The sequence below is a fragment of the Bos mutus genome, chromosome 18 (genome assembly GCF_027580195.1).
Source record: "Bos mutus isolate GX-2022 chromosome 18, NWIPB_WYAK_1.1, whole genome shotgun sequence".
Classification (NCBI taxonomy): domain Eukaryota; kingdom Metazoa; phylum Chordata; class Mammalia; order Artiodactyla; family Bovidae; genus Bos; species Bos mutus.
In genome coordinates, this window is record NC_091634.1 from 7,555,641 (window position 1) to 7,568,537 (window position 12,897).

General features: G+C 49.5%; 1 protein-coding gene across 1 annotated transcript; it reads right to left on the bottom strand.

The window, feature by feature from the left end:
* Positions 1 to 650: 650 nt before the first annotated feature.
* LOC102283305 (fucosyltransferase 2 (H blood group)) lies at positions 651 to 12,897 on the bottom strand. Its single transcript, XM_014478127.2, has 2 exons — positions 12,761 to 12,897; positions 651 to 5,725 (listed from the first exon to the last, which is right to left on the bottom strand). The coding sequence occupies exon 2, from the start codon at positions 5,717 to 5,719 to the stop codon at positions 4,685 to 4,687; it is 1,035 nt and encodes a 344-aa protein (XP_014333613.1). The 5' UTR covers positions 5,720 to 5,725; positions 12,761 to 12,897; the 3' UTR covers positions 651 to 4,684.

Consider the following 12,897-nt stretch of genomic DNA (forward strand, 5'->3'; position numbering starts at 1 on the left):
GACACGACTGAGCGAGTTCCCTTTCCCTTTTCACTTTCCTGCATTGGAGAAGGAAATGGCAACCCACTCCAGTGTTCTTGCCTGGAGAATCCCAGGGACGGGAGAGCCTGGTGGGCTTCAGTCTATGGGGTCGCACAGAGTCGGACACGACTGAAGCGACTTAGCAGCAGGGTTGCTGTAGCAAAGTACCGCAAACTGAGTGGGTTAAAAAGCAGAAATGTAGAATTTTGGGGGTCAGAATAATTTCCTAGGTAATGATAGAAGATGTAGCAGTGAGGAATCATCCCAGGAGAAATACCTCCCATCCTAATATCCTGCCCCATACAGTCACCCTCCAGGATCTGAGGTGAGCGGAGCAGGCTATGGGCTGGAGAGGATGAAATGTAAAATGAAGCAGTTGAGGGCAGACCTCGGGACGGTAACTGAGGTGGAAGGAAAATAAGCCACTTGAACACACATCTTCATGTGCTGACACTTGTTAATCACCGTTTTCAAACCCTCTTTTTTTTTTGGCCCATGTTTTCTAATGAAGTAATTGTCTTTTTCTTACTGACTTATAGGCACTGTTTACATACTCTGCATGTGAGCCTTGTGAAATGTGGATATTGCAAACATGAAAATATATCTTTTTTTTTTTTTTGAAAGCGCCAGAATCTTAACCACTGGACTACCAGGGAAGTCCCTGTTTAGCTTGTTTTTAGAGAGACTTGTACACATGTCCAGGTGGAGATGGTGGTGACTTCCACCAGGATGGAATGGTGATGATTAAGAAAAAAAAGATCAGATTCAGGGTACATTTTCAAGGGAAAGCTGACAACTTGCTGTTCGATTACCTGTGAAAGAAAAAAATCCAGAGTAAGTTTAAGTGTTTGGTTGAAGTAAACAGACAGTGCCATTTACTGAGGTGGGGACAGGCAGGGGAAGGCTTTGGGGGCAGCTGAAATGCAGAGGGCGACGTCATGGCCGTTTTTGGAAACTATGACCCACTGTGATGCACTTTAATTTAGAAGCATGTAAAATATGACTCCCCAAATTCATTTTTAGATGTCCATGAAGAAAATAGAGAATGCTAAATTAATAAATGAATGTTGCATTTATTTTTTTTAAATAGCAAACCCTGGTCTAGTGATCACCACCCACTCAAGCTGTATAAAATAAGGCTGGAAATTTGAAAGGGGACTCCTTCAATAGAATTACCAAGAAACTTATCAGCTGAGTAAAGTAGTGTGGCCTTCCATTCCATGGGTACCAAGCCACAAGAAACCGGTCCCAAGAGCACCACCCAGAGAGACCACACGGGCCTGCAAGGGGATGTGAGGTAGTCGTCTATTAGAGCTGTGCACGAACCTGAGGCACGTGGGCAGGTTGCTCTAGCTCACCCTCTGGCGATATAAAACACATGCTTTATGGCAAGACAAGAAAAATTTAAACATAAAAATGCTTCTCTGCCCTTTGACCTCCCCTCTCCCCACACTGTGCATCATGTGTCTACTACCCATCGACCAAACCTTCCCCATGGGCAGGAATACCTGCTCAACCATGAAGGGCCCTGTTCTCCCAGCAACATCGAGACAACTCCTTGAAAGATAACATTCCTTCTTGAGCTTATAAGGGGTCACGTGACCCTGGATGACCCAGGATGACTTTTAGATCTGGATTATGTAAACTGTCAATAACATGTCATTTGGTGTACAATCCACTGACTCAAAAAAAAAAAAAAAACCCAAAACATCTTATATAACTATTGATTTCTAACCAATGGAACAGTTCTCACACTTTTCTGAGATGCTCTTCTTGGGTTAAGTACTAAATCACTTCAGTCATGTCTGGCTCTGTGGACTGTAGCCCACCAGGCTCCTCTGTCCATGGGATTCTCCAGGCAAGAATACTGGAGTGGGTTGCCATGCCCTCCTCCAGGGGATCTTCCCGACCCAGGGATCAAACCCTCGTCTCTTCTGTCTCCTGCATTAGCAGGTAGGTTCTTTACCACTAGAGCTACCTGGGATAATCCTCAAATTTGTATTGAATACACTTTTTCATTTCTTTCTTAGATCCACTGATTAATCTTTTCTCAACATCTCTTTGAAATTGGGTATGACTACATAACTTGCTTCATCATTGAAATGTGAGTGGCAAACCTTTTCTTCCCTATGTATTCATTTTTGGAGCATATTCCCAGTTCTTAGGGTATTCTTTCATTACCTTTTCTTGAACCAACCCCCTTATGAACACAGTGGCCATGTTGGTATTAGGTGATCCCCTCCCCATGGCCTCAGGTAATTGACTCACGGCAGATGCCTGACTCAAATATCCATCCGATTGAGCTATTGGATCGTCATTTTCAGGAATGTCAAACTGTGGCAGAGAGACACTAGGAGTCTTGAAATGAAACTTCTATGTCACCATTACCTCCTTGCTCCACTATCAAAGGGTGCTGGGAATGGTACAGTAACCTTCTGACTGGTCTCTTTTTCTCCACCCTTGCCCCTACAGTCTTACCTCCACATAGAAGACAGATACATCCACACAGCAAATCAGATTATATACTTGCGTGTGTGTGTGTGTTCAGTCCTGTCCAACTCTTTGTGACCCTCTGGACTGTAACCTGCCAGGCTCCTCTGTCCATGGGATTCTCCAGGCAAGAATACTGGAATGGGTTGCCATTTCCTCCTTTAGAGGATTTTCCTGACCCAGGAATTGAACCTGCATCTCCTGCTATTCCTGGATTGGCAAGTGGATTCTTTTACCACTAAGGCACCTGGGAAGCCCCAAATCAGATCATATCATGCCTCTAATGAAAGCCCTTTGATGGCTTCCCATTGGTCTTAGAATAAAACCCAGAGTCCTTATTATCCTGGTCCATAAGGCATTTCAGTCCCACCCTGCTAACTTCTCCATTTATATCTGTCTCCATGTACTCCAGTCACACCAGTCTCATTTCACTAGACTCCCCTCTGCCACAGGACCTTTGCATGTGGGATCTCAAGTCAGGTGGAGAAGTTCATGTTGGCCTATTTCATGCCAAGTCATAAAAGATTTTGCAAATACAGAGAATAATCTATTTAGTTTGTTACTCAGTTACTTATGACTGCCCAACAGATCATCCCAACACTTCACTGGCATACAATCAGAGTATTACTATACTCATAGAATCTGTGATTCAGGAATTCAGATATGGCCTGACTCTGCAACATGTTGTCAGGAGACTGAGCTGGCTTGCCAGAAATGTGAGGTTGACTGGAACAACTGGAGGCTTCTACATTCACATTTCTGATGCCTGGGCTGGGATGAAGCTCGGCTCAGCTATGACTGTTAATCGGAGCATCTCTGTGGGGCCTCCCATTGTGTTTGGACTTCCTCACAGCATGGCAGCTTCAGATAGCTCTACTTTCTACATGATGAGGATACCTGAAGACTCCCATAGCAAATGTGTCGGCAAACAACTTGAAAGCCATGTTGTGAGGGAGTCTGAGCTATCCTGTCCTGCAGGATACTCCGAATGAGCACCATAGAAATGCAGCTTCATAAGAGACCTCAGCCAGCATTGCATGCAGCAGAGACTTACCCAGCTGATCCACTGACCAGCGGGAAAGAATTAACTGCTGTCACTTTAAGCCATCATGTTTTGTCAACACAGCCCTTGAGAGCAGGGATCCTGTTGGGTTCATCATGACAGGCATTTACTAAAAGGATGAATGGACTCTTGTCAAGTTCATTGAGCCACACTGGTCTATGAGTTCTTAGCAATAGTCGTGGTACGTGGTAGAAGTCAGGGCTGCAGAGATGGGGCATGTGGGCTTGGATTCCAACTACTAGCCAATACAGCTCTCTTATGAAAATTGGACAAAAGGTCCCCACTCTGAGAAGACTAACTTCTAGAAAAAAGAGAGCCTGCTGGATGGACACAGTCCCAGGGACACATGGCTTGGAGAGCAGACCATCGGCTCTATGCAAGCCCCCCTTGCCTCCTTGGCCAAATGCCTTTATGCAGTGACCAACCTGTACAATTATTCAAGGCTTCCCTGTTTTGCACCCTGCAGACATTCCTTCCTTCTTCCTTGGTAAGAGCACCCCAATTTTCTTATTGCAAGCCACAATGTCCTTCAGAGGAGGCCCATTGATTCCACAGCTGCAGGGAGCAATGATTTATTGATCTGAAGCTAAGTCAACCCAGGGTCTAATTCACCATGCCTTATAAGGCGTCAGAGGGCATGTGACACCCTTCTGGTCAATGAGACCTGGGACCAGTTGCAGGGAGATTTGGAAGGTTTCCCACACTCTTCAAAGGGGACATAAGATAAAAACAAACTTCTTTTTACTGCCTTGGAAAAAGGATATCTGTGCAACACCTGGGTATGTGGCAGCCCTCTTGGGACCAAAAGGAGCATATGGCAGCTGATTTAAGAGATTATGGAAGCTCAACAAGATAGATGGTACTGGGATTGCTGATGACCTGTTGAGCTGCTGAATTAACCCCGGAGACCCGCCGTCTCTGGTCATGCTGTGTGAGACTCATGAATATGTTATTTAAACAAGTTAGTTGGGACTTCTGTCGCTTGCAGCCTGAAGCATTACAGTACAAGAGGGAAGCCCCCTGGAACATGTAACAATGTGCTCCTCACACCCCAGAACTGATCTTGGGGGAGCCCAAAAAGGAGAATGGGGTGCCAAGAACTAGCCAACATCAGTGCTTGAGGAGTGGGGACAGGTCAGCAGGGATCCCAATCCACTCTGGCAGGAAGGCTGCCTCTGGCTTAAAGACTTTGAGGAAGGGAGAGTCTGGGAGGGTGTAATTGGCTAGGTAGATGGTCTCTCCACCTGCGAGGTAGGCGGCCCAGATCCCGAATGTCCCAATGGTCATGATGGTGTGATTACACTGCGTGAGCAAGGCAAAATCCTTGGCGGGCGAGCCCTCGTTGCCATTGCCGGCAAAGACCACGTCGCCACGGGAGGCGTTGATGTTTTCCCGACACCAGGCCATGCCATTGCTGGAGACCACAAAGATGGGGGCGCTGTAGCGAGCACGGAACCAGTCCAGGGCCTGCTCTAGGTATCGCCGGTCAGCCACCACGCCCTTCCACACGTTGGGCATAACGTGGACGTAGTCCCCTCGACGCACGTGGACCCCCACATAGGTGCTCGGCCGACTGCCATTCACCCGCAGACCCCGCAGGAAGTTCTGGGCCTCCTCACGCACGTGGGCGTGCAGGGTGAACTCCTGGAGGATCTCGGCGCGGAGGTGGTGGTAGAAGGTCCAGGAGCAGGGGTAGCCGGTGAGGCGCACGTACTCCCCCGGGATGTGGCGGTACTGCTCCTCCATCCAGTCGTTCAGGTGGTAGTTCTGCCAGGGGACGCTCCTGGCCGTGGCGTCGTGCAGGACCGGGAGTGTGATTCGGAAGATGGGGGCCAGCGTGCTGTGCATCTGGGGCGGGATGAAGGCGGCGCGCCCGTTCATCTTGGCCAGGGCGTACAGGGTGGCGTACTCCCCCATCTGGTTCCCCAGGCGGCCTATGGCATTGATGGTCCACATGCCCTTGAGCTGGGGCCTCGGCTGGGGACGCGAGGGCGTCTCCATAGTTGCTGGCTCCAGTGCCTCTAACTCCCACGTGGGTTGCATCTTCTCTAGCCTCTGATGAAGGTGAAATATGGTGGAAGCCGTGAAGACAAAGAGGATGAAGGGGGCCGTGGGGAAGAAGAAAAATGTCTGCGTGCTGAGCATGGCTGTCTGGGGAGGGAGAGCAGGGAACCGGTTAGCTGGGGGGAGGGAGGCCCTGGGGTTGTACATGAAGCTGGCGGCACAGCTGTGTTTGCAGACATTGTGGGGAATATGTGCTTGTGGATTGGCTCTATGTGTGCATGGACGTAAGTGTGAGTGCTCGTGTACATGTATGCAGGTATATCTCTGGAGTGTGTGTTACATGATTGTGTTTCCATTGGACCCACATGTGCATGTTTACACATGTATATGCATTGTATGTATGTATACACACATGGCATGTGCATTTCATGAGTATATATGGTATCTTTACATTGTGTACTTATGTTCTGTGAAATTGTGTGCATATGAACGTACATTGTATTGTATGGCTGTATATATAGAGGCACACTTGATTCTATTGTGCTTCATGATTACTGTATTTTTTTTTATATAAATTGAAGGTTTGCAGCAACCCCAGATTGTCAGATGATGGTGAGCATATTTTAGCAATCACCTGTTTTTTAATTAAGTTATGTACATTGGGTTTGTTTTTTAAGACATAAAGCTATTGCACACCTAATAGACTACAGTATAGGGTAAATGCAACTTTTATATGCACTGGGGAACCAAAACCAAAGCAACAACTTATGTTGTTGCAATATTTGCTTTATTGTTGTCATCCTGGTACCAAACTCAAAATATCTGAGTGATATTTGTACTGTGTACATACTGAGTATGTACTATATATGTGGTGTGAGGGTGGTTGTGAACAAATACCACATGTGTATGTGTGAGCATATGCATACACTATGCATATACAAATTGTATTTTGAAATGTGGATGTTTATTGACTGTGAGTATACATGGGTGTGCGTGCATGCTCAGTCATGTCTGACTCTTTGTGACCCCTTGGACTGCAGCCCGCCAGGCTAGGAACTGGGAACAAATACCCAAAGTTCATACTATGAAACCACAGCAGGCAGTTTGGAAAGGGAGAGTATGGATTGGTGTGGCTGGACATATCAGATGCAGGCTGGAGCACAGGGAGCCAGTAACCAGAAGATAGCTGAAGGGACATGCAGGCATCTCAAAGGAACTTCAACTACTGGCAAGAGATCCCAGAAAGGACTTCCCTGGTGGTCCAGTGGTTAAGAACCTGCCTTGCAATGCAGAGGGCATGGGTTTGATCCCTGGTTAAGGAAGATCCCACATGCCGTGGGGCAACTAAGCCTGTGTCCCACAACTACCAAAGTCCAAGCTCTCGAGCCCACGCTCCAAAACAAGAGAAGCCAGCGCGATGAGAAGCCCACGCACAGCTGGAGAGTAGTCCCTGCTTGTTGCAACGAGAGAAATCTTGCATGCGGCAACAAAGACCCAGCACAGCCAAAAATTAGAAAGTAAAAAAAAAAGAAATCCTAGAAAATCTGCTAATACTTGAACAACTGTACAACCTGTTCTTTTCAACCCTGGTTACAACAGAAGTTAGTTCCAGGAGTAGGGTGGTTGCGTCAGACAGACCTTCTGAAAATACATGGGACTTACTCTGGTATTGAGATAGGAGGGAAGGGGGCAGGACACACCCTTGAAGAATGACACAGACGTTGAGAAAAACAGGATGCAACAAGAACTAGTGAGAACCAATTAGGTCCAAGATGGCAGAAGATTCGACTTCCAGTAGACTTTGAGCCTCATTCTACGCTCATTGGAATAATTAGCAGATGCTAGATGACACACCCACGGGTGCCATGACAGTTCTGAGACTGACTATATACAGTCAAAAAGTGGGCAATGACCCAGTTCCTGGAACTCTTTCTCCCTTCTCCAAGATAGTTGGAATAATCTTTCCACTTCTTAGCCTATGAAACATCCCAGCTTGTAAAAGCTAACCACCCATCTCTGGGTGGCTCTCACTTTCTGAGATGGTCCGTATTCTGCCTATAGGGTGTGTGCGTGCATGCTAACTTGCTTCAGACGTATCCAACTCTTTGTGACCCTATGGACTGTAGCCCGCCAGTCTCCTCTGTCCAAGGGATTCTCCAGGCAAGAATCCTGGAGTGGGTTGCCATGCCCTCCTCCAGGGGATCTTCCCAACCCAGGGATTGAACCCATGTCTTACGTCTCCTGCATTGGCAGGTGGGTTCTTTACCACTTGTGCCACCTGGGAAGCCCACAGACTGTGTATCTCTCTGAATAAACTTGCTTTCACTTTTTTGTGGTTCGCTCTTCAATTCCTTCCCGTGCAAAGCCGAAGACCCTCGGTGGCCAGTCCCACTAGAGACCTGGGACATGACCATCCTCTCATGCCACATGCTCCTGCAACCTCATTCGAGGAGGTCCAGGGCATTGAGAATTCCCCATCCTGGATCATACACCTTGACTCGGTGGTTTGTAGAGAGAAGCAGTTAATTAAGCTGTTGGCTGAGATTATTTCAAACAAATCAAAGACACCCCCCTCAAAGGATGAGACTTTGAAGGTATGGTTGCTGAGCATTTAAAAAAGCAGCTGTAAGGAAAGAAGAGGAAGGAAAGGAATTGATTCTGACTCCCCATTTTGTGGCTAGGAGCCAGTAAGTATGTAATTAAGTAATGTCCTCACAGTGAACACCTTATCATTGCTAAGATCACATCTAGAAAGACTGATGGACTTTGTCCTTCTGCAGTCTAGGCTGGGCCAACACACGTTGCCCCAGGGAAATCCGGTTCTGACCTCTGTTTGAGCAGGTGTGGACTCTGAGTGAATGGGAATGCCAGTGTCTGGAAAGAGTCCTGGGAGGGACGCTTTCCATTCTCTCGACTTTTTCGAAGACTTCCTTCTTCCTTCTCTGGGAATGTGGAGTTCCCACCCAGGTTAAAGTACATCTCTTTCTCCTGGGCAAGCTTTAACCACAACATATCCCGGAGGCTGTGCACCACAGTAGCTTAGAGATAGAAGTTTCTATTTGATTTGGTCTAGGGCTTGTGTTCCTGGGCCAGCTGCTGAGCCAAGTGGCCATTAAGGGGGCTTCCCCTGGTGGCTCGGTGGATAAGAATCTTCCTGCCAATGCGGGGGACACGGGTTTGATCCCTGGTTCAGGAAGATCCCACGTGCCAAGGAGCAACTAAGCCCGTGTGCCGTAACTACTGAGCCTGAGCTCTAGAGCCTGTGCCCCGCTACAAGTGAAGCCACTGCAGTGAGAAGCCCACACACCTCAACTAGGAGTAGTCTTCGCTCGCTGCAACTAGAGAAAGCCTGCACGCAGCAACAAGATTCAGTGCAGCCATAAATAAATGAATATTTTAAAACTGGCCACTAAGAAGAGAATGTTGGGGTTAAATCAAGTTAGGGGTGGCCTGATTGAAGCTGGGAAGCTGCCAGAAGCCATGCAGACTTTGTCCTTTTGGGTTTATTATGGCTGAGAAAAGTTATCACAGGACCTAATGAAGCCACAGCCTTGCTTCTGATTCATGTCACTGAAACCCTCTGAATCCAGTAAGATCGCTGGAGGGTTCACTTTCCAGAAGAGACTCAGGCTTGTCAACTAGATGCGTGGATTTGAATCGAACCAATTTGGGGGTATGGGCTCTTTGGGAATCCCCAGGTGTTGAACGTAGCCAGAAATAGAAGTCTGAGTGGTACGACCTCCTCTAGCCCCTTTTGCGTTGAAAGAGAGGCACTAGGGAGCCTGGGTTTACTGAGTAAGGTTCATTTCAAAGGACTTCCCTGGTGGTACAGTGGATAAGAATCCACCTACCAATGCAGGAGACACAGGTTCTGTTCCTGGTCCGGGAAGATTCCACATGTGGAGCCCATGCACTGCAACCACTGAGCTGGTGTTTAGAGGCAATGTTCTGCAACAAGAGAAGCCACTGCAATTAGAAGCCCACATGCCACAGCGAAGAGCAGTTCCCTCTGCCCTTGCTGCAACTAGAGAAAGCCAGTGTACAGCAACAAGGATCCAGCACCATCAAAAATGAGATAAATTTTTTTTAAAGGTTCATTTCAAAGTTCAGCTTTTGCTCATGAGAGCCTCAGCCTTGTTGCTCACAAGCTCCAGATAAGGCCACTGAACCTGAAGCCTTCAGTCAACATACTTGACTCAGTAACCACATCTCTCTGTGGTTAGGTGTACACCCTCCAGCTGCAGGCTGTTGATTTTAGGCTCCTAAAGTCATTAGCTGTGATTCTGGACAAGTGGCTTCACTTCTCTGAGGATTAAAACAGTCCCTGGCACATATACACATGCGGTACATTTTTTATATTATCACATACGAAGCAAAACATGCTGTTCCATATGGGCTCTGGGCAAGCGACCAGTGGGTTTCCACTTTTCCTATTGGTTGTGTGTGTGTTTGCATAGTAAGTCTCTTCAGTCGTGTCCAACTCTTTGCGGTCCTATGGACTGTAGCCTGCCAGGCTCCTCTGTCCATGGGATTCTCCAGGCAAGAATACTGGACCGGGTTGCCATGCTGTCCTCCAGGGGATCATCTGGACCTAGGGATCAAACCCACGTCTCTTGCATCTCTTGCACTGGCAGGCGGGTTCTTTACCACTAGGGCCACCTGGGAAGCCCCCTTGGGTGCAGGTGCTGCTACTGCTGCTAAGTCGCTTCAGTTGTGTCCGACTCTGTGCGACCCCATAGACGGCAGCCCACCAGGGTCCCCCGTCCCTGGGATTCTCCACACTGGAGTGGGTTGCCATTTCCTTCTCCAATGCATGAAAGTGAAAAGTGGAAGTGAAGTCGCGCAGTTGGGTGCAGGAGTCATGGTCAAATCTAGCATTTAGACCACAGATCACACACATCATTGGGAGAAGTCAGACATGACTGTGAAGAGGGCAGACCTAGAGGAGGAATCAGTTTCATCAGAGGCTGGGAATTCTGAGACCAACAAAGTAGCTGCATTGGTCAGATACAGACACAATGGATGGAGCTGACTCTGGGGGCTGTTATTCCAGAGAGTGAGTGAGTGTGTCTGTGATTCACTTGCCATGATTGAAGTTTGATTTAAAAAAAAAAAAATAGAGTTAAGGACTTCCCTGGGGGTCCAATGGTTAAGAATCCACCTGCCAGTGCAGAGGACTTGAGTGTGATCCCTGGTCAGTGAAGACTTCACATGCCACGTGCAACTCAGCTTGCGCACCACAACTACTGAGACGTTGCTGTGGAGCCAGGAACCGAGACAAGAGAAGCCACCGCAACGAGAAGCCTTACGCCCCAGTGAAAAGTAGCCTCTGCTTACCGCAACTAGAGAAAGCCTAGGAGCACCAAGGAAGACCCAGCGGCAACCAAAAAAAAAAACAAAAACGCCGTGGGGAGGGGAGGAGACCTAGAAAGTAGGTCCGCCCCGTACCCCTCCCCCATGTCCTGGGGTTCTGGGGGTGCGCTCCGGCAGGGAAAACCCTGACAGCTGGAGTCCTGAGCAAAGTCCCGATCCAAGGCAAGTGGGAGGAGCCTGCCTTTCCCTCCAGCCCTCTGAGGTCAGGAAGTACATGTCCTTATCTGCCCTCCGTCCTAACAGCTGCATCACACCCTTCAGAGAGGGATGAGAGGGGGACCCCTGGGGGTTCATCTCATTGGAGGTTGCGATAGGATAGGGAACTGAAAGGAGCCCCAACTTTGCAGGGGGAATCCAGCCTCCAGGTCCCTCAGAAAAGTGAGTTCGTCAAAATCTGCCCATGACTCCTTTTAAACGTTCTCGTTCTCGTTCACGCCTCTCTGTCCCAGGGCTGGTCTCATCCACTCCGCTCTGGGAGTCTGGCCGCAGCCTCCCCTCCTCGCCTGCATCTGTCCGCGCACCAGAGCTCACCCTGTAATTTGCATGTCCGGCTCCGTCCGTTCTGAAAGCCCCGCCCCTTCCCGCCCCCTCCCCCAGGTCGGCTTGGGTACCCAGCTCAGTGCCCGCCCAGCCACACCTACCCTGGGCGTGGGCAGCTTCGCCGCATTCACACCTCTCCCTGAAATTCACCCCTCTCCCTGAAATTCACCCCATGATCACAACGCAGGGAAAGAGCTTAAGACAAACATGTGGGGCTACCGCTTTGATATCCCCGACTTTAGGTCCAGCCTAGAATGGAAGCACGGACTCAGGATGGAGCTAGGGAGCCGGGGATATTGCCACCTCCCGGGCGGAGGAGGGGCCGCGGCCGCAACCCCGGGTCTCCGACCAGGGTCTTGCTCTCAGTGCCTCCCGGAGGTGGGGGAGCAGTCACTACGGCCCGTCCTGGCCATTCATTCTCAGGTTGTTTCCTGGAGAACAGGTGACAGGAGGGAGGGAGGGAAGCGGCAGGTAGCCTTGGGTGGGGAAGGGAGAGCAGGGGTGATGGAGGGGATGGGGGCTCTGAAGGAGTCTTTGGGCCTAGAAAAGAAAACAACAAAGACCCTTACTGAATCGGAGAAAACAAAACCGAACTTTAGATCCCGCTCTGATGCTCCAGGCAGGTTGTGTCTATCTGGGACTTATCAGCCCGTGTTCAGAAACCTTCCATCCCCTACATCTGCCAGAGACTTAACAGCCCTTGCCCAGAGGACTTATCACCCCCTGCCCAACTACAAATACCATCTCAACTAAAGAATACCCAAAACATCCCACCTGACCAACGTTTCCCTTATCGCTTCCACAAACCTCCCTTTAAATATGAAGCCTCCCTGATCCCTCTTGCTCTGCCTGGTCGTTAGGCCGACTGTCACCCCTCCTTGCCTGAATAAAGGTAACCCACTTCCGTTGAGGTCATCTCTCCTTTTCTGCCTCCATCCGAACTATACCTTACAGGGTCAAGTATCAGATCTGCCAGAAAGGGAGGTGAAGGGAGCTGAGGAGGGCGTCCGGCTTGGGGACTGACGGAAAGATCAGGCAGCCTGCGTGCTGGGGCAGGGGTAGTGGGTGCCTGGGCTGTCAGGGGTGGATGCCCGGCTTGCCGAGGCCCCGAGGTGGGGTGCAGCCCAGAGGGGATCAGAGGTCAAGGAGTGGAGAGCCCGAGTCTCCACTTGCCGCTGGATCCCTGGGATCAAGTCTCGAGTGTGTGTGTGTGTGTGTGCGCGCGCGCGCGCCTGCGGGCAGAGAGAACTCCCCGGCTCCATCTCTCACCTGGTCGTGGCTGGAGGTAAAGTGGCTCTCTCAGCAGCTCAGCGCACACCCTTCCCTCGGGGTCGGCGCCTCTATCAGAATCGCCCCGAACCTTCCAGTACCTGTGGCCGAAAACCCCGCCCAGGATCTACCCTGCC